We start from the raw sequence: 22,351 nt of genomic DNA, 5'->3' as shown, positions 1-22,351 counted from the left end.
TAGCTCAGAGATGTGAAAAGACTAACAGCCCTTCACTATGTGGTACCAGGTATTTTATTGGTTTTAATATGTATTTAGCACACTCAATAAAGCTTACCCATCTCTTCATCTAACAGAACTTACAGGGCCAAAATATTCTATGTTCTGTGACCTTACAGGTTCAAATACAGAACCATGGCATTGTCTCTTGAAATAATAACTACATTCTATGAATATTTTTTCTGCCCATTAAACTCCAAATAATCCTTGTGATCTGCAGACATTCTACATCTTAATAATTTAATATGGAATCATCTAAATTGGTTTCAGAGTAAATGAGATCCTAAATTCATGATATGGTAGACAGAAAGGTCATATGAAAAAAAAAATTCCTGAAAAACTGAAGATATAAGCTAAAGGGATCTTATTCTTCATTTTTCTAATGTGAACAAGCGATCATGACCAAAATCCCCCCTGAGGCTGGGAGAACCCTTAATAAGCAATGAAGGGGGGAAGGAAGAGAAAAGAAAGTCAAACTTAGAGTCATTTGGGTCAAAAGTGATTTTTTTTCTCATTTTTCTTTATTCTTTATTAGTAGAGTTGAAGGGGGGCTTCAGTCACTAACACTGCCTAATTTTCTTCTAGAACAAATGTAATTCACATTTCCAAGTTCTTGTCCTGAAAAAAAAAAAAAAACCCAATTGTTCTAGGATTTAGCATATCTAATACTTCAGACTAGAATTCTTGGAAAATCCTAAGACATTTCCACTTTAGAGATCCTAAGTAGAATCTTTAAATAAATTACGGAGTCATCAATGAAATGGATATACTTACATAGGTAACTTAAACATTTGGCAAATCAGCAACCAACTAGGAAATGTAAGAAAGACATATCTCACTTTTTACCTTATTTTGATCTGTCCAGTAAAAGAAAAATCCCTGAGGGTCCGTCCTCAAAATAATTGGAGTCACAATAGTGGAGTCCTAGAAGTATAAGAAAAAAACACAAATATCAGCATATATCACTGTAGAAAGTCCAACCCAGGAGTTGCTTAACAAGTAATAATTGCTAAGAGTTTCTCCAAGGTAATCAGTTATTAGTAAAAGTTTCAAAAAAATATCCTAACTTCACAGTATTATTAATTACATAACTAAACTTCTTTACTAATAATTAGAATATCTGTGCATTCTTGTAAAGGAAAAGCCCAGTGATGAATACATTTATTAAGACGAATTGACATGTTTTTTATTAAAAAGCTATATCTAGTTGTCCAAATAATTTCAACATTAAACACCATTACATATTTTATATAAGTAGAATTAATTAAAATCCATGCTTGAAGGTAATATTTTAAATTACATTTGCGCTATAAAATGATCTTTAATTGTACTAGAGAGTAAACACAGTATTTGAGCATTGTTATTTCCAAGGTAACAGTAAATAAGTTCACAGTCTACAATTTCAGAAAGATATACACAAAATTGTCGCAAATTTAAATTTCATAAGATAAAACATCACAGACAAATAGTCTTCAGAGTTTAAAGCATGCACTTTATAAAGCAAAAACGGCATGCACTGTAATTATAATATTAAACATTTCTAAAATATGTGTTCTTTTCTTTTGGCAATTTTCAGAAAGGCATACCATCTGCACAAGAAAACACATGTCACTGGATATGGATTTTTATACTGAAATACTTGGGCCTTTGTAGGAATCACATTTTTAAAAGAGACATAAATTACCAGTTTATTTCAACTTTTTCATACACTTTTTAACCAAGGTATGGCATATCCTCCATCTGATCAAAAAGGCTTATAATGAAAATTAGAACTTCCAGAAATAATTTTGGAATTGAAGACTGTATTCCTGATGGGAAGAGCAGATCAATGGTTTTAGTCTATGTGGTTAAATCTTATTGTAAAGCTAGGTTCTGAAGGCCATCCCTTTGGGGATGTCTGTCCCTCTGGGTGTCTCATCTTACACAGCTACATCTGGAAACAACAAAAACCACAACAAGGTAATAATAACACCTACCTCAGAGGGTGTCTGTGAGAATTAAAGAGGATAATTTGGGTAAAGTACTTGGACCAAATGATTGGCTCATAAAATCATTTACTATTAGTGGATTATGCTTAAAAACTGACTTATTGGGGATCCCTGGGTGGCTCAGCGGTTTAGTGCTTGCCTTCGGCCCAAGGTGTGATCCTGGAGTTCCCGGATCAAGTCTCACATCAGGCTCCCTGCATAGAGCCTGCTTCTCCCTCTGCCAGTGTCTCTGCCTCTCTCTCTCTCTCTTTCTGTGTCTCTCATGAATAAATAAATAAAATCTTAAAAAAAAAAAAGAAATAAAGGTAGAATGCTTTAAAAAATAAAAAAAAATTAAAAAACTGACTTATTAAAATAGCAAATGAAAGTTTACCCTAGTATTCTTTTCTTATCATGCTTAATACCTATAATATAAAATGTACCTGTAAGTTCAGTAGCATTAAGTATATTCACATTGCTGTGCAGCCGTTACCACCAACCATTTCCAGAACTTTTTCATCTTCCCACCTGAAATACCCCAATCATTAAACACCAACTCCCTATCCCCTCCTCCTTAGCCCCTGGCAATTACCACCTATTTTGTCTCTATTAATTCAACTTGTCTTAGTACCTCATATAAACAGAAACGTACAATATTTATCCTTTTGTGACTGATTTATTTTGTGCCTGGCATCATGTGCTAAAGGGTCATCCATGTTGTACCAGATGTCAGAATTTCCTTCCTTTGTAAGGCTGAATAATATTCTATTGTATGCTCATATCATATTTTGTTTATCCACCCATCTGTCAACGGACCTTTGGGTTGTTTCCACCTTTTGGCTATTGGGAATAATGCTGCTATGAACATAGATTCACAAATCTCTGAGTCCCTGCTTTCAACTGTTTTATATCCAGACGTGAAATAGCTGGATCATATCGCAGTCCTGTGTTTAAGTTTTTGAAGTACTGCCATTGCCATTCTGTTTTATCTTGATATTCTTAAGATTTATTTTTAACGTGCAGTTTGGAAAATATATTTTACAAGGATTGTGCTGCTGCACAGAACTTCGGCTGGAATTTAAAATCTCAAAATTACTTCTAAATGCAAAAAAAAAAAAAGATTTGAAAACAAATTTAATATGAGAGTGAAAGAACAATTTTTAAAATAGTTTAAGCTGCTTCAATGAGATTATATGCAAAAAAGTTCATAGCAATATTTGCAATAAATCATAGCAATGTTTTCAAGTATGTTTTATCACCCACCATCCTCTAAAATCAGGCAAAATGAAACTTTCTGACAGGCTGCATGCAGCACACATCCCCACTTCCGGTGAACCTGGAATTAACCTGTGGTTTTAACATATCATTTGCAGATCAGTTCCTTTTCTTATCAGAGTGTCTGACAAGAGCATCTGACAAGATTCTAATCGGAATCTTGGTGACAAGTTACTGCAAGGATCCCAGACAATCAAATATTTAAAATCAGTATAGTAAACCTGCTCAAATTTATATTTTATTTTTTTTTCTTTTTTTTTTTTTTTCAAATTTATATTTTAGAACACTGTATTAGGCTGCCTCATTTGCTTCCGATACTGCTATTTCTAGTATTTCTAGCTAATTCCTTCTCCTCCTTCAAAATTATAGCTCCTTTGTTAAATTTTCTTGACCCCAATCTTCCAGCCACGGTCCCTCTGTTAAATGATCATTTATCTCGGCTACCTGCCTGCTTCCTCCATAATCACCTCTAACATTCCAAGATCAGCTGGAACTTGGCATTCTTGCCATCCAAGGCAGGATTTGACCCAGAAATACATGAATATCCATTTTCAATTCCACCTGCTTTCTTCCCACCTCCCACATAGCTGCAAGTGTCTATATTCTCCCTGTACCAAAGTAGCCACTCCACCCAGATCACAAGTATTCTTAATTGTCAGAACATATGCTCTAGTTTGAAGTTTGAAATATATGGTCATCCTTCATTTCCAAGGAAACTGCAGAGACTGTAACTCTTGCTGCATTTTACTGCAGAAAAATGGAGACAACTCTCAGGGAGTCTGTTATTTGTTTCTCTCCATCAATATCCTTAAGACATGTATTCTATTTAAGATGGTGGCTTTCAAACTTCTGGGTGCATGAGATTTTACTAAAAATGCTTGTTAAAACACAGAATGCTGAGCCCCTTCCCCAGAGTTTTTCATTCAATAGGTTTGGGCTGGAGACTGAAAACATGCATTTCTAACAAGTCCTCAGTGCTGCTGCTGCTGGTTCTGGGACCACACTTTGAGATCCACTACACTGGCCTACAATGGGTGAGCTTTGGGTCAGGACACAGTGATGTAAAGGCCCAAGGAGTACCAGCGAGCTTAAAATGTAGACAAAACTGTGTCTTGTAAATACATTGCCTCTAGGAATTCAACTTTAACTTGCTTATTTCAAGTTAACAGGTTTTACAGGTTTTTTTTACCCAATAAACATCTGCCTTGGAAAAGAGAACACTGATAAACATACTTGTCTTAAGTAACAGTAGATGATGTGAGGTAAATTTCCATTTACTTCTCTTTATTTTTATAGAAACTGTTTTACTCACACCCCTATCTCATCAATAGATCCACAGTGAGACTGATATAATGATATAAGAAGCTTCTGCTTTGCAATTTATTTTCTTTTTTATTATTGTCCCACTAAGGAGCCCTTTTAGGCATTTATTTTCCTAATCATCCTCAAAGAAATTGTATCACAGGTATTCCTAGGATGTATATGTTGTATGTGTATCTGTGTTTTATACAAAATTTTAAAAAGAAGATTTTTTTGTCCCTCAAGACCATTTTCAGTTTTTTGGAGGTGACTGCCCCCACTTGAGAATCCATGCTCTGTGCCTGAAGTCCAAGATGGACTTACTAGCCATCTGTGGTGACTAAACACTTACCAATGTGGCTAGTTCAACTGAGATGTGCTGTCTGATTTCAAAGACAAGGAATGAAAACAAGAATATAAAATAGCTCATTAATAATTGTTAATATTGAGGGGTGCCTAGGTGGCTTAGTCCATGAAGTGTCTGCCTTAGGCTCAAGTCATGATCTCAGGGTGCTGGGATCAAACCCGGCATCAGGCTCTCTGCTCAGTGGGGAGCCTGCTTCTCCCTCTCCCTCTATCCATCCCCCACTCTCAAGGGCACACTCTCTTTCTCCCCCTCTTTCAGATACATAAGCAAAATCTTTAAAAACAATAATAATAATTGTTAATACAGATTATATATTGAAATAAATATAGTGGATTAAATAAACTATCTTGTTAGAATTAATTCCATCTGTTTCCTTTTAGCTGTTTTTAATAGGGCTACTAGAAAATTTTAAATTCCTAAGTGGCTTGCATTTTATTTCTACTGGGGAGTGCAGCTCTAAAACTATGGAGAAATAAGGTTTCTCATTAGCAGGGAGATGTTTTTCACAAAACGAACTTGGCCAGATAATTCCACCTAGCAAGTTTTGGGGTTTTTCCATACACGCAGCTACCATCCACTTTTAACATCTACGTAGTACAAAATAAATCTAGTTGCTTCTCTAAGTCTCAATTCTTCAAATAAATAAATAGAGCCATCATGTTGCCCCCTCTAAGCAACAGACTTTGCCAGCCAGGTTGAGGTATGTTGTGGGCTGAACTGTGCCCCCCACAAAAAATATATATGTTGAAGTCCCAACCCTAGTGCTTCAAAATAACCATCACCATATCTGGACTCTCTACGGAGGCTATTACGTTCAAAGGAAGTCACAAGGGTGAGCCCAAATCCGATAAGGCTGGAGTTCTTATAGAAGAGGAAGTTTGGACACAGAAACATACAGAGAGGAGATGATGCAGAGACACAGGGAAAAGTTGGCCATCCAACAGTCCGGGCCTGAACAGATGTTTCCCTCACGAGGAGGGAACCAGTTCTGCCAACACCTTGATCTTGGATTTCAAGCCTCTAAAACTGTGAGAAAATCCAATTCTATTGTTTAAGCCTCCCTGTGGTACTTTGTAACGGCAGCCCTAGCAAACTAGTTCAAAGAATAACCCTAAACCTTAAGGCTAACGTCAAGGACCAGTCCACAGACCCACGGCATATTCCTCTGTGCCATTATCAGAAAGTCTATTGGCCAACATTGACCACGATCCTAACTCCACATGACTCTGATTTTATGCTGTTACAAGAGAACACATATGAATAAAGACATGCAAGTCCAAATTAATCAGTATTACAGAGTCAACAAGGAAAAATAACAAGCAATGTTCCATAGGGATTGCCCAAGACCTGCATCAGGAAAAAGAAGAGCCAAAGATGGGAAATATATACGTTGCAGTTGTATAAACAGGGAAAAAAGAATTCTAAGGGTCACAGAAAGCAGATGTGATCCCTTCAAACATTGGCAATGCAGTCCTAACTATGCAAAAAAAATAAAAATTAAAAATAAAATAATAAAAGACGTTAAAGTATTGGCTTAGGATCAGTGAGGTAAAACTTCTACATACATCAGCATTGATGAGAATTTTCTTCCCCAGGTCTATCCAGTCTGAAATTTCCCTCAACTAAAGGAAAGCAGAGGAGGTCTGTTACCAGGTCCAGAAGAGAAGATGCAAAACAGTGGAGAGAAGCACCATTTCAATATGTGCATTTTACCGACAGGTATAAAAATCTCTCTTAACAGAATACAGGGAAAAGTTGGAAACATATTTCTTCAAATACTACACAAGTTACTTCAGACACTGTAGTACAGATTCAAACAGAAGCCCAGATCCCCAGTCACCCAAGGTGCTGTGGCTTATTGGGGACATCAGATGAGGAAAGAGACCATTTTAGTAAGATATAACTCTTGTGGGTATAAAGGGGCATCACACTGCAGTCTGAATTTGCATTTTCTTATGACTAATGACGTTGAACATCTTCTCATATGCTTCCTGGCCTGGTGTGTGTGTGTGTGTGTGTGTGTGTGTGTTGGCACACTCATGCACATGCGTTAGCCCAATACTTTTAAAAATCAGTTGCTAAGATTTAAATCAGTGGTTCTGAACTGGGGCAATTTTGCAATGTCCAGAGATAATTTTGTTTGTCGAACTGGGGCTTTTACTACTGACATCTAGTGGGTAGAAGCCAGGGATGGTGCAAAACGTCCTACAATGCACAGACCAGCCCCTTACAACAAAGAATGATCTAGCCTCAAATGTCAATAATACTGAGGCTGAAAACATGGCTTCAACGGCTTCCCATTAACTTTATGATAAAACCTTGCAGTGGCCTAAGCAGGCCACTTGCCATCCTGCCAGCATTACCTGAACCACAAGCTCCCCATCTGCTTATTCTGCTCTGTCCTTCAAAGGACACATCCTTTGATCCTTGGAATGCCCCCATGTGCTGCTCCATTGGCCTGACACACTCTCCCCGCCTTTTGATGGCCCAAGTCCTACTTAGAACGCAGGTCTTCCCATAAATAGAATGCCTCCCAGGGACCCTTCCACATTTCTTATGCTCACATGTACCTCTAGATCTTTTTCTGTAGCACTTACTAACACCATTATAATGAAGTAATTACGCTCCTATTTCTTTAGCATCTCTCCCCCCTCCCCAATAAAATACAAACTTCACCAGGGCAGGAACCAAACTATTTATCATCATAACTCCACAACACTAATAAAATATCTAGTTTATAAGAGGCATCAATGCATATTTTCATTATGAATGCTGAATGGGTGGATGGAAAGATATGGCAGGAAAAGAAGCAAGGAAGCAAAGATAGGTTCTGCAAACTATCAGTTGGGGTTGGCACCTAGCAGGTTGCCAGGAGAATTGCCAGGTTGGCAAGAGAATTTCCAAAGCAATGGTAAGGGCAGAACAAGGCTTTGGAGGACTGAGAAGGAGTGGCTGGGATGTAAGGAAAGGAAGATGTGGGTATAAGCAACACTTTTGTGGTGGTGGGAAAATGATGAAGGGGGTAATGACTACACAAGGAAGACTGGAAAACATTGTGCTGAATTCTACCTTGGGATATATATGACTAAAAGGCATATTGAGAGATGCCTGGGTGGCTCAGTGGTTAAGTGTCTACCTTCGGCTCAGGGCATGATCCCAGGGTCCTGGGATCGAGTCCCACATCGGGCTCCCCACAGGAAGCCTGCTTCTCCCTCTGCCTATGTCCCTGACTCTCTCTGTGTCTCTCATGAATAAACAAAATCTTTTTTAAAAAATTTAAAAATAAAAGGCATATTGATATGTTTTTGGAGGAGCTTCAGCAGAAGGAAAACTTTCACAGATACTATCAAAGCGGAGGTAATAATAAAGTCAGGATCCAGAGAAACCAGGAAACATGGGCTCCAGTACACAGAGAGGTCTGCTTTTCCAGGGAACAGAGGGAAGGTGGGAGAATGTAGGTGGCCCCAGGAATTAAATGAGGAGTGGTGAAGGAAGGAAGTCTCAGTGAATCATTAGAGTAATAAAGAGAATGTTTGCACAAGTATCAGTGTTTTGTTCTGTCACTCCCAACGTGTCTGAATTTCCTTAAGGGCAATTTTCACAGCAATACCTTGGTAGTTGTGCAAACATCTTTTTCAGAAAACAGAAGCCACCAGTAACATTCAGAATATGGAATGCAAATACATTAAGCATCATAATTTTCAACCAATATTAAATTGCAATTGAGTACACACTCAACCTTGAGCCATATTTGTACCTTACAGGAAATCGGTCCTGTAACAGCAGTCAGCTCTGTACTGACAATAAACATTTTGCTTCTCCAACCTCCATCAAGAAACCCTATTTAAGAAGGCCATAGAGTCCTTTAGAACTCTGGGAGATTTCAGATAGAATGGTAGGATGTAAGGCAGGGCTTTCCCACCAATGTCACACTCAATGCGTCATGAAGGTGTCTTTCAGAATATGACCACCTCCAGGTCTGCCTCCCCTGTGTGAACCCACTGTAAGCCAGACACACATCAGACACTTCCTTCATTCCAAAAACATCCTCTCAGCCCTTACTGAGTGCCAGGCCTATGCTCTGCCCCAGGGAAGGAGATAAATAACAAAGACATAGTCTGCCAGGTGCCTTGGTCCAGTTGTAGGACAGACAAGCATATCAACCTCCCTGTATGCACCTTCCTGTGCTGGTAATGTAGATCTGGCCTCTCAGGGACAGTACCTCGAATTCAAGCCATTCTTCATTTTGCTTAAGAACTTCATCTACATTTCCTCCATGCCTACTAAAGATTCCAAGATCAATGACTTCCAGAAGAAGCCACAAGACTGGTCTTAATGGGAAACCAACAAAAGACAACATTTTGCAAGTATGTTGGGAAGAGAAGAAGGTGGAGAAGCACAGGTAATGAGTCTTGCTAGATACAAAAGTGTCACTTACTAGGCAATGAAAAAAATTACCTCTAACACCATTTCTGAACATTTAAATAAACCATGTGTCTATATTGAATGACTGATAAAGAACATTTGTAGATTAGAATATACACTGGCCTGTATGCCTCAAAGAAGTAAAGAAGCTTTCCTATGTTGCCATGTAACATGATGTAGGCAAAAATGGACTCTGCATATACTCCATAAAAATATCTGTTTTTAAAGACGCTAGCCAAAAGGTATCAGTTTTTAGGGATCTAAATACCATTTGTATGAATCCTAAAATCAGGGAGATTCTTTGGAGAAGCCAAGGAATATTTTTCAACTAGTATTTATGTGGATTCTATTGAGTCTTTTATTACCCAAAGGATTCTGTTTAAGGATACTATGGCAGACTTGAAAGAACCCAGAACATAACCAGGCTTAGTTTTAAATTTAAGTAACTACTGGTATGTCCTTGGGCAAGTCACAACTCATTGGCATCAGTTTACTTCTATGCAAAATGAGTATAATGCTTGCCCTTTTCCTATCACTCAAGGTGGTCTTGATGAGGGTGAATGTAGATAAATAATAGTGCTTTACAAGTATAAGTGCCTGTTACTAGGACTCACTCTCAATATTGAACTCCAAAGGCAGCATTATAGCAAAATTCTATGTTACTCAAATGTAATATTGAAGGAGAAAACCACATGGGATGTACATGGTTATTGCACATAAGGATTAAAACTCATGAAATCCTAGAACCATAAAAGGCATATCAGGCAGGTAAGAGTGAAGAAAAGAAATTTTGAACAAAAAAGGATTTAATTACAGTAATTAAGCATTCTACAGAATCACAAAGTTTGCTGAAGTGGACTTCCAGGTGGGCCACCATGAATGACCCCAAAACACCACAGAACTGACGCTTGAGGAGACCTATTGCCTCCACCATATTCCAAAAGGTAAGGAACCCAGAAGGAACTCCTAAGTCCAAAACACACCAGCTTAGTTGAAAGCGACGGTAGCATAATCTGATAACAGCCAGTACCCTCTTGCCATTGACTCTTTATACTCATGGCCCTGGAAACAAACCATTGGAGTACAATTAGAGAAGGTAATGCTTCTTCCTTAAACATCTCTTATGTCTATGCAAACAACCCCAAGAATGCAGAATGGTGGCTTCTCTCACACCTCTGCTCTCCACATCTCATATGAGTGCATCTCCTACTGGTGGAACTTAATTTACAGCCAGAATATCAGATGCCTCCAGAGAGTCTGGTAAACACAGCTTTAGATTTCCAGACTCTGCATTTTATAAAGTCGGACTAAGAGGATGTGAAAATTGACACTAAGTGAGACTCAACCATACCTGAGACAGAACACCTGAGAAAGCTTCATGGTTAGCATCCTTTAATTTTTTTTTTTAATTTCTTAGTCCACTTGCTGACTTGCTCTGTGGTCTTCCATTTCTTTTTGAGTTCATATGGCCTCTTCTATAAAATGAATCAAATTAACTTTCTCTTACCTAATTTACAAACAATTCTCAAAGAAAATTTGGTTTTTTACAGCAAAATGATCTCTTAATCTTTTAGGTATCAGTGTTACAGAATGATATCCATCATTCTATAGTTCAGGTAAAAGTGTTTTCCTTGTTAACTGATCCATTTTCCCTGAGCTTGCTCATAAAGCTTTAATGCAATAAAAAGAAACAAAACATAAAGCAAATATCATGAACCAAAAGAGCCGCTGAAATGAAAAACAGATATGAGCTACTTTTGTTCTGTTTTAATACTGAGGCTTTTTCTTAATTTATATAATAGTCTCTCTCCCCCTTTACAATAATATAGTTTCTGGATAAGCAAACAGATTTTTTTTAATGTACAGATTTAGTCAATATCAATTAAGACACAGGCCCAAGTATTTTTTCAGAATGCAAATTAAAGTCAAAATTTCCCAAAATTGAAATTAACCTGTGAAGAAGATAGTAAATTCAAATAACAGAACTCAAAGAGATCAGAAGGGAACCAGAGCTCTTAAAGAATCCAGCCTTCTTTACATGATATTTCAGTTAGTTACAGAAATTGATGGCTCCCTTAAAATCTTATGTGTAACTGATCTCGAAAAAAAATGCCTCCAGTTCCCTTCCCTACTGATACACAGGAGCACATGGCTTAGATTGGGCATCAAACATGGCATAGACAGGGAAAAGCAAGCATTATGAAATCTGTCTGAGCAGATGGAATTTATGACATGATTTGAAAAGGCTGCATGAACCTACTAACATCAGCTTGAGTAACAGGAAAACCTACATTTTCAGTCACCAAGGTTGTGTTATTTAGGTGAGACTGTAGCATTAGTCAACAATTCACAATCAATCCCATTCCATTTTCTGCTGGCACTCCTTGTTCATGATAACATGAAATGATCATGATAAAGAAACATTTAACCACAGGTTACCAAGTTCAACAGAAAAAAGGAAAATGTTCCTGTCCCATTTAAACATCATTGCAGGTAAATATAATTTGAAGCTATTTATTGATAAGCTGAACTTTCAAGGGAAGTATTCAAGATATGCTAATAGCCAGAGCAAATTATCCTAATGCACTGCAGGTAGGAATATCAAAGTTAGGCAAGATAAGAGAGAAAATCTAGAAGAGAAAAATATATCCCACAAACAGCACTCTGCTGGTCTGCTTTCCCATGCCAATCACAGCCTGTAGGCATTACATTTCCTTGCTAAATTACTAGAGTTTTGTGGGACACCTGGGTGGCTCAGCAGTTGGGCATCTGGCTTTGGCTCAGGGAGTGATCCCAGGGTTCTGGGATCCAGTCCCATATCGGGCTCCCTGCGTGGAGCCCGCTTCTCCCTCTGCCTGTGTCTCTGCCTCGCTCTCTCTGTGTCTCTCATGAATAAATAAATTAAATATTTTTAAAAATAAATAAATAAATTAGTAGAGTTTTGTTTAACTGTTTCCTCCGTTGGGGCATTTACAACTGCTTCTCTTTCCAGACTTCACCTTTAGGACAGATGAGGAGCTAACCAATTGCCGTCTAAACAGAAGGCAAGTCACTTTTGTTGTATTGTTCAAGAGGGTTCATTCAGCAGTTAATAAAAACATACTTTAAGGGCACCTGGGTGACTCAATGGTTGAGTGTCTGCTTTTGGCTCAGGTCGTGATCCAGGGTCCTGGGATCGAGTCCCGCATCGGACTCCCTGCAGGGAGCCTGCTTCTCCATCTGCCTATGTCTCTGCCTATCTCTCTGTGTCTCTCATGAGTCAATAAATCTTAAAAAAAAAAAAAACAGAAACAAAAAACCATGCTTTAGGCTGAAGAGAGTTTATTTTGTTTTCACGGAAATTTTCTTTTAAAAAAATAGCTTTTTAGATCAAAAATAGGGAAAACCAATCTATACAGTTATAAGCCAGGATGACTGTTACCCTCCCCCTCCCGCCTCCAGGAGGTATAAGGACCTGAAGGTAGCACCGAGGCTGGTAGTGCTGTTCGTGATCTGGTGCTGCTTACTGAAAGTGTTCATTTTGTGAAAACGGAGCCAGGGGGACAGAAGATTTTTGTGTTTTGCTGTGTGCATGTTACACTCTGATAAAAAGCTTAAAACAGCTTTATTTGACGAGGCTTTGGAAAAGTTAATACTTTTACACTTAAAGTAATTACTATCAATGAGAAAGTCACAGAAGGTCTTTGAACATAGAAAAATGGACATATTTGGGCATATTTAAGTGGCATTTTTGAGGGCATCTGCCAGCTTTCCAGCCTGAAATCTGTCTCTCACTCTGTGGGGGTCCCATCCGGATCCACCACCTACCAGCCGGAGCTATTTCTTCTCTGTTTCCCATAACCTTTCCAAAGTGAGTGCTGCCGAATGCCCATCTCATGAACCCTTCCCCTCTGCTCCCTCATTAATTTTGTCAGTGTCATCCATCATCTGCTTCCATCATTTTGGAAACTGTAACCGCAGATTCTACATAATGCAAGTGTTCTAACTAAGCTTTTGTGTATGATGCTGAGTGGTATATCGCACATTTCCCACTACCTGTTTTAACTGCAGAGATTTTGTTTGTGGGGGGAAGAGCAGTGGAAAGGGAGGAGGGTGCTACTTGTTTCAAATCCATGGGGCATTAATGCAAATCCAAACCTTTGAGCTTCCTCAGCCTTCTTCTCAAACAACTTAGCCAGTCACAGGTATAACTGTCGAGTTAGACTGTATTTATGAGAATGTACAAAGATTATTTATATATATATGTGTGTATATATATATATATATATTTATTTATTTTCAATATGTATGTTCTTACCAAATTATAAGAGTTTTGTTTAACTGTTTCTTCTTTCCATATATATATATTTTTTAATTTAAGTAGAAATAAAACTTACGGATGCTTTGTAAACTGACTTGCTTTAAAGAGTATGTGTCTTTTTTATAATCTTTTTTATAAAGATTCATTTTCTCTGAAACACCTGAATTTTTTTAAAAGAGTAAAAAACAGATTTTTTTTTCTTTTTTCCCAACTATAAAATATGAACACACATGAAAGGGAATGAACAGAAGATCTGGATCATCCCACTTGTAGAATAAAAGAGTTGTCTAACATACACTGGCCACTATGATAAAATTCATGGCCCTCTAACTATTAGAGGAACAATAATTTTTAAAACTGTGTTTTATTAAGAGTTTCCTGTGTGTCAGGCACTATACAAAACAATGCATATGCCTTCGCTCATTTAACCTTACCAGCTGGTGTGGGCAGAAGGAAATATTACAATCCTCACATCATAGATGAGGAATCTCAGTTTGAGGTGCATTAAGTAACTTACTTATAGCGAGATCAGAATTTGGAGGGCAAAACTAGAGAAAGAAGCCCTCCATGCCTTAGAGGTTGTGGAACAAAGAGACGGGGTCCTGGGACCTTACACAGAGGCACAGAGGCAAATCAGAGCCCAGGAGGGAGTAGAAATATGATTTCTACTCTTCCTCTTTTCTTCCCCATGCTTTCCAATACAGAGCAAGGCCAAACATGGTGGGGGGCAGACTGACATTCTCTCAAGCTCCTTGAGATGCAGAAAGAACCCCCCTCCACTGTCCATCTCACCAGAACTCTCCTACAACATTCACAGTCTTTTGTACCCACCTCCACTACAGGGGCCTGTAACATACAAGTGCAAAATAAAAGCAAAGATAAAGTTGCATCCTTTGATATCATTGGTAAAACAGATAACCAAGATAGGTCAGTTCTATATCTGCTGACCAAGTTCTGGAGGACAAGGTTTGGCCTTGATGTTCTGACACGCAATTACTAGTTGTTCAAACACTGAAATAATTCTATGCCCCACAGTGCCTGAGGACCCCTAGCCCTCCCCACAATCAGGCAGAAGAAAGGCCAGTGGCTGGCCCTGGTGCAAGAGGGTGTTCTCCACCGTCCCTGCTCCAGTTCTATTGCCCACCTACCGTCTGCTGTGATTGGTTAGTGCCTTGTTTAGTCAAAGCTTTTGACTACCACTTGTAGAGCATCCACAGCCATGATCCTGGCAGGTAGCCAGCAGATTATGCAGGGCACTGCACCTGGCCTAGCTGGCATCTTCCATTCCATATGGTGGTCAGAAAAACAGTACTTATGGTGTTTTAACCAGTCAAGGAACAAGAGATAATCTCTCCACAATTCTAAATAGTCCCACACTTACCATTTTCAAATGTATTCTTATGCTTTGCAATGGGCTATTGAGAATCTCTTTTACGAGTTTGTGCATCCTTCTTCTTAAAGACCAAAGAGCAGAATTCTATAGGTTTTAAGTGAGATCAGATATTTGAGAGATTTTAAGATTATTTCCAGCATTTACATCTCCTCTGGACAAGCAGGTGGGGATGTACCCCGGGGCAAGAGGCAGCAGGTACTTCCCAAAGTCAGAGCCAAAAAAGAAAAACACAGGAGTCTCCCCGGCTCAAAGACAGACAAAACGGCCTCTCAAAAATCGTCTGTTTTTCCCTTTCTAACAATTCCATTAGAAGCAGGTAACAATGCTGAAAATTTTTTATTGCATAAAGGAAATTCAAAAGACACATACGAGTGTAAGGTAAGCCAGCCTAGGCATCAGAGACACTTCATAAGATAGGCCATAAGATCTAAAAAGAATATCCATGATTTTGTCATTGAGGTCCTTCTACCTCTTAGATAGAAAGGTAACAACTGGATGAATTTCTCAACATGGAAACATAGAGATAAAATTAAAATCACAAACTAGCAAAAATTGACACAGACTGACAAGATCACGGGAGCTATCTATCATACTTTTTAAGTTACTTCACAAATCTTATCTCAGTGGTTTCAAAGTGTGGTTCCCCAGACCGGCAGCCTCATTATCACTCAAAAAAAAAAAAAAAAAAAAATCCTATGAGAAATTCAGATTCTCAGGCCCCACCTCAGACCTTCTGAATCAGGCCCTGAGAGTGGGATCAGCAATCTGAGTGTTGCCAAGCCCGCTCTGATGTATGTCTCTGATGTTTCTGATGTATGCTCAAGTGTGAGAAGTGCTGCTTTATCCTACTGCGTACTTCCAACCATGCTATGTAAAATTGGTTTAAAAAAAAAAAAAAGGAGCATTCTCACAGTCTTGCACAAGAGGCAGCAAAGATTCAGAAGAGGCAAGTGATTAACCTAAAGTAACACAGGTGACTGGCAAGAGAATCAGCAGGTAAACTCAAGCCTTTGGACTCAAGATCTAGTTCTCTTTTGTCTTCATCATGCAGTATCACTATGATGCAATATAGTTAGCCGGATCACCTCAACTAGTTTGATTTTGGAATGGCAAATATGAACCTGAACCTAAGTTCAAAAGTAAACTTAGGCCACCTATATCCACCTGAGGAGGATACAGGGGACCTAAGAAAGTCTGGTGGCCTCTTAGTTCACAGATCACCACGGAGATGCAGAGCTACGGAGCTTACTGGAGAGTTCATCATATGCCAGATAACTTGACTCTTGGGTGCAATCTAGGTTCTCCCCTATAGAAGATCTAAGATTCTCCAGGCCGCCTCTCCTTAGTGCATACATCCCTCCTGTAGGGTTTCCCAGGAAACTCACTGTTGTGGGTGCTCAGAAAGAGCACTTCTCACCTTCAGGTGGTGTCTGCCTGGTGGCCTCTCAACAGAGTGTAATGACTCTCATTGCATCACTCCTCATCTCTATATGATCGGTGGTGCTCCTGATAACTTTCTCTCTCCTCTACCTATCATGTAAGGTCTGTAACAGCAGAGATTCTGTCTACAGTGGTCATCACCCCCCTGATCTAGGGTAGGGTCTGGCATTATAGGTAAAGAAGAAATACACAGGCCATGAATGCACAGTAATAAAAATCATCTACCAGGATGTATCAAAATGTGTTCCACAGAAGAGCCTCATTTTCAAAGTGACACTGGCTATTTTCTTTCAAATAAGACATTCTGGAACATTGTTTAAAATCATCACTGTGAATAAATCCAGAGTTTATAATATCCTTTTATACTCTGTAAAGTCTCTCTCTCTCTCTCTCTCTCTCTCTCTCTCCCTTTTCTGCCCTTACCTTCTTGTAGGTAAACTCTCTATTGGAGACCTCAAGGTGGGCAAGCCTGTTTTATTTGCTACTGAACTGCATTTTCTTGCTCCTTGTTGCTGTTTTTCCTTCACACAAACAAAGCATTTAATCTGTGTCTGAATTTATTGTTTAGATTCTATTCCATTTACAAAAACATCCGGTCATTACACTGGGACGGAAGAAGAAAAGTGTAAAGTCCTCAGTAAAAGGATGTGTGTTTACATCTTTGCCTACGGCATCAAATAATTGGCACTAGCTTTCAAGGAAGCTGCGGCTCATGCTCCAAGTTCTGCTTGCACTTCCAACTGGACAAAATATAGACACGGACTCACTCCCCTAAGTAATTGGTTTCGCTACCTGGAATATTTAAATTGTTTTCAGACACTGGAAAATGGCTTAAGAAGATTAGAGAAAAATACCCTGGGGGATAACAGGCTATAATTTACTAGGTGGAAAATCTTTTCAGCAAGAAGAACACCTTATTCCCCTGTAATTCCTCCTGTTTAAGAGATGTGTAGACCTACATTTCTCTAGATCCTGACAGCTCAGGTTTATCCCGGTGGGTTGCTCTTATCAAACCTTTTGAGTGACACCCAGCACATGAAAACTGATATGATAATGTCCTCCATCTGAATTTTCCCATGTTTTCAGCAGTTGTAAATGTTAAGTGTTTGAAGGCAATGTGGGGTGGGGTGGGGGCGTCGCTTGAAGTCTTGGGGTGCAGGGCTCAAGTGAACCCTGGAGGTCCGGCTCTGGGCTAAGCTCTGCCCCACTTGGCAAAAGATGCACACAAACGGGGGGCGGGGGGCGGGTCTGTTCCCGGCTCAGTTCTCAGGGGGCCTCTCCACTTGCCCGCAGGCCCGCTGAGCGCCCCTGGGCCCCGCGGGGCTCCCGGCCGCCCCCCAGGGCTCCTCATCTGTGCCCTCGCCGGCCACTCCCAAGGCCCCTCACTCCGGGGCCCGGCGCGGAAGTTTGGCTGCAGCGACCACCTGTCGGCGGGACCGCCGCGTCCTCCGCCGCGTGGCCCCATCGCAGCGCGGCAGGGTCGGCGGGCGGTCGCCCACGGCCTCGGGCTGGGGCTGGGGCTGGGGCTCGGGCTCGGGCTGGGGCTCGGAGGCGGGGGCTTCCCGGACGGGCCGGCGGGCGGGCGGGGGTGCGGGGGGTGCGCCGCGGGCGGGGAGGGCGCGTCTCGGTCACACCCGGCGCTCCCCAGCCGGTCCCAACTTCACACTTTCCAAACTCCCAGGACCGTCGCCGGGCAAAGCCCGCCCCCCGCTCCTCGGGCCCCAAGGCCTGGAGACCCTCGGGGGGCGCCGGCCGGCCCCGCGGAGACGGCAGCTCGGGACCCCGCGGAGCACCGGAGCGCGCGGAGCCGCCGCCACCGCCGCCGCCGCCCCAGGGGCCACCCCGCGCCCCGAGCCCGCCCCGCGCCCCGCGCCCGCCCCGCGCCCCCCCGCGCCCCCCCGCGGCGCCGCCGCACCCATTGCATAACGCGCCCCTCGCCCCACCCCCACGCCGCCCGCCCCGCGCCGCCGGCGCCCCCCGCCCCCCGCCCGCCGCCCCGACTTACATCATCCCACTTGACGAATTTGGTGCCCTTCTTGAGGCTGTCGGACACGCACACGGGCTTGAGTTGCAAAGCGTGCACTCCGGGCTGCGCCCCGGCCATCTGGGCTCATCGGGGCTCCGGGCGGCCCGGGCGAGCGCGGCACGGACGGGCGCGGGCGCGGGCGCGGGCGCGGGGCGCGGGGCGCGGGCTCCCTTGTCGGCTCCGCGGCGCTCGGCTCTGCTCCCCCGCCGGCCTCCCCCTCCCGGCCTCCCGGCCTCCCGGCCTCCCGGCCTCCGCAGCTCCTCCGCGCGGCTCAGCAGGCGGGGCGCGCGGGGGCCAGGCGCCGGGCCATGCCCCGGGCGGGACGCGGGGTCGGGCGCCCGCGGTGGCTGCGGGGCCTCGGAGGGCGAAGGGAAGCCGAGCCGGGGGCCGAGGCTGCCAGCTGCCGCCGGGTCCTGCTCCGCCGCCGCCGCCGCCGCCGCCTCGAGGCGCACCATTCAGCACATCCTCCGTGCACAGAGGGAGAGCGCGAGTGACACACGCTCGGCGCCCCCCCACCCGCTCCTTCCCCTCCTCCCACCTCCTCCCGCCCCGCTTCCCCGCCACCCTCGCCGGCTCGGTCCCTCCTTCCCCGGCGGCTTCCAGCCCAACTTTGCGCGCTGGGTCAGGCGCCGGGAAGCGGGGACGCAGCGGCACCTCCCGGCCCGCGGGCCCCACTGCAGCCGACGCCTGCGCCGCCCGCGCGCCCTCTGAGCATGCCCCGTGCCCCGGTTGCAGGGGCGCCCGGGCGCCCTCGAGCCGCGCGCCCCCGGGGGCTTTCCGGGGAACCTGCGCCGGAGCCTGACGTGTCTTCGGGTGCAAACTGGCTGGAGAACGGGGGAGGTCGGGAGGCATCCGAGAGGCAGCCCCCAAGCTGGAGCGCTCCAGCGCCGGCCACAGCCCAGCTCTTTGCAAATATGATTTATTGGTTGGTAGGGAAGGGAGCAGTTGAGAGGCGGCGTGAGGGCTCTTTGGGGAAACCTCGTGGCGCCTGAGAGTTTGCAGCGCGCTGGTCTTGAAGCAGGGGCAGGCGGCGAAGTCGTGCTTTTGAGAAAGCAAAGCCCACCCCGAGAGAGAGAGACAATGGTCTTGCTTCCCACGGACACAGAAGGGCCCCTCTTCTCTGCACGTGGTGTGTGTGTGTGAGAGAGAGAGAGAGACAGACGGACGGACAGACAGAGACACGGACAGAGGGCGAGAGAGGAGAGAGAGACAACGGAGAAAGATGTCTTAGGGAGAGAAACCTGCTCGTTTAATAACATGAATCTAAGAGTGATCGTCTCCATTCAACAAACATTTCTCATTTCTTAGAAAAAGGGAGAAAGAGAGAGAACCTCCACAAGGATAGGCGAAATTTAAGATTGCCAATACCAGTGTTTGAGAGGATATAGGGTAACTGGAAGTCCCATCCATTGCTGGACAGAGTAGGAAATGGTAAAGCCATTTTGAAGCAGTTTCTTATAAAAAAGTTAAACATTTACTTATCATAATACCCAGGACTTTCCCAAGAGAAATGAAAACATATGTTTTCATTTATGTAACAGTGTTCATGGATTTCTTCATAATAGCCCAAACTGGAAACTGCATATGCCAATCAACAGGTTTAATGGGTAAATAAACAATGGAATGCCCAAACAATGGAAAACGTTTTATTCAGCAGTAAAAAGGAATGGGCATCCGCTCCAAGGATGAATCGTCTGAAGGAGCTGCATATTACATTCACGATTCCACTTGAAGAATTCTGGAATAGGCAGAATAGCCTATATGGACAGAAGGCAGGTCGTTAGTTGCTTATGGCCAGGAATGCACAGGGACTGGCAAAGAAAAGGCACCAGGGAAATTTGGGGCGTGTTGGAAATATTCTATATCATGCAGGTACACATTTGTCAAAACTCATAGAACTAAAACAAGTACATTTTATCATAAATAAAATTTACCTCAATGAAACTGATTTTAAAAAAGAAAAACAGTATATGAACAAAGAACGAGAGACACCTTCCTCTCTTTTAAGCATTTGTTCTCCATGTCTTCTGTCACTAGGGCTTTCCAGGTCCAGCGTTCATAAACTAAGTCAAAACGTTACCAAAACTCCAATGGGGAAATTTGCTTACTAAATAGTTCAATACATTAAAAAAATATATGTATTGATCACCAGCTATATACTAGGCACTAAGAATCACTATGGATAACCTGGTGAACATGACCCCAGACTCCTGCTCTCTTGTGGGGACCTTACCTTGTCCTCAGAAGCCACTTGCTACAAAGAATCCCTCTAAAGGCTGACTTATTTCATCTGGATCACATGGCCCTAAACTGAAACCCGAGTATACTCTCCATAGAACTTCTAACCAGTAGCTTTGGCTTGCCAGTTACCTTGCAGAAGGCACCAATCACAATCTCACGTTGCTTTTCCTTACTTTAGAGGATGCAGCAAGACTACCTCCAACTTTCCTGGCCTTCTCAATTGTCCTTACAATGGATCCTACCAGATTGGTTCTTTTTCGTTCCTATTCTGTCTTTTCTTTTTCTCCCCTTTTCTTTCTCTTTGCAATCTCTCCATTACCTACTGGAAGGATTTTGGGCAAATAGATTTTATCCACCAGAGTGGCTAAGAAAGACAAGATAGACAAGAGGTGTGGCCTCCAGAAGAGGAATTTGGAGGATTAGAGATGGGCTGTAGCCAAATGAGAAGGTAGACTGAGTTTCTTCGTCGTCATGCCCTCCTTGTTCTATTCCTTGCCCCTTTGTGCATCCACACATTTTGCCATGTGACCTTGCAAGTTTCAACTAGATGACTGTGATTTATCCACCCCATTTATATTAGACCGTAGCACTTGCTTTGGCCAACGGGATAGGAGATGCAATATGAGCAAAGGCTTGAAATATGCTTGTGAGGTTGGGCTTGCCCCTTTGGGTTTCTTGTCATTGCCATGAGATAAACATATCTCAGGGAGCCCTATTCGGCAGACTGAGGCCTAATCTCCAGGCTGGAGGAAGATCCATAGAACCTATCATAGAAAAAAAAAAAAAAGAACCTAACATAGATTTGCCAGAACCCAGCCAACCTGCAGACTTATGAACATGACAATAGATGCCCATTGTTGAATGTTACTAAGCTAGAGGGTCATTTGTTATATACCACTATGGTAGCAAGAGCTGGTTGAGTCATTCATAAGATATTCTTGTTCCTTCCCAGATGTTAGTGTGAATGTGAATATAAGAAGGAAAATAACGCTGTAGAATTCTAAAGAGTGTTGGTGTTTCAAGACAAACATAGGCTCCCGGAACTTCCTCTGCCAGCGAGAAGATGCAGTTTGATCCAGGAAGGCTATGGGATAAATCTCTTCAACATGTATAAGGCTTGAGGCAGGTTGGATCAACCCCCTCATTTTCCACATCTCTGGGTAAGGATACAAGGCAGAAATAATTTTAAAGCATGGGGATTTTTGTCATGAAAAGGACATCCAAAGTTGTGTGAACCAGGCCTATGATCCATCAAGTTCAGTGTTCTGTTCTGTTTTTAAAACAATACAAAGTTCTGTGTGGTTTTTTTTCTTTCTCTCTCTCTCTCTCTCTCTCTCTCTCTCTCTCTCTCTCTTTCTTTTGTGTGTGTGTGTGTGTGTGTGTGTGTGTGTGTGAGAGAGAGAGAGAGAGAGAGAGAGAGCACAGCATTGACCTCCAGAATGTCAGCCTCAGGGAGTTGGCAAAGCCAACCTTTACTGAGTACTCACTATAGGCCAGAGTGCTAAGCTAAGCTAAGCACTTCCCAGACACTCAGTAACATAGCACTTACTTTTCAACAGCACCCTCCCACCCTCTTTTT

General features: G+C 42.5%; 1 protein-coding gene across 2 annotated transcripts in view; it reads right to left on the bottom strand.

The window, feature by feature from the left end:
• The window catches only part of PLCB1 (phospholipase C beta 1), a 669,180-nt gene extending 650,253 nt beyond the window's left edge, over window positions 1–18,927 (bottom strand). For both annotated transcript variants that reach the window (XM_026012292.2, XM_026012291.2), the window contains exons 1-2: window positions 18,511–18,927; window positions 886–963 (exon numbers count right to left, since the gene is read on the bottom strand). In XM_026012292.2, the coding sequence (XP_025868077.1) occupies window positions 886–963; window positions 18,511–18,609 (177 nt within the window). In that variant the 5' untranslated portion in view covers window positions 18,610–18,927. The remainder of the gene's footprint in view (window positions 1–885; window positions 964–18,510) is intronic.
• Between the last annotated feature and the right edge of the window lie 3,424 nt (window positions 18,928–22,351).

This window comes from Vulpes vulpes, chromosome 14 (genome assembly GCF_048418805.1).
Source record: "Vulpes vulpes isolate BD-2025 chromosome 14, VulVul3, whole genome shotgun sequence".
Taxonomy (NCBI): Eukaryota; Metazoa; Chordata; class Mammalia; order Carnivora; family Canidae; genus Vulpes; species Vulpes vulpes.
Note: the sequence above shows the minus strand (reverse complement) of the source record. Positions and strands in the feature narration are given on the sequence as shown.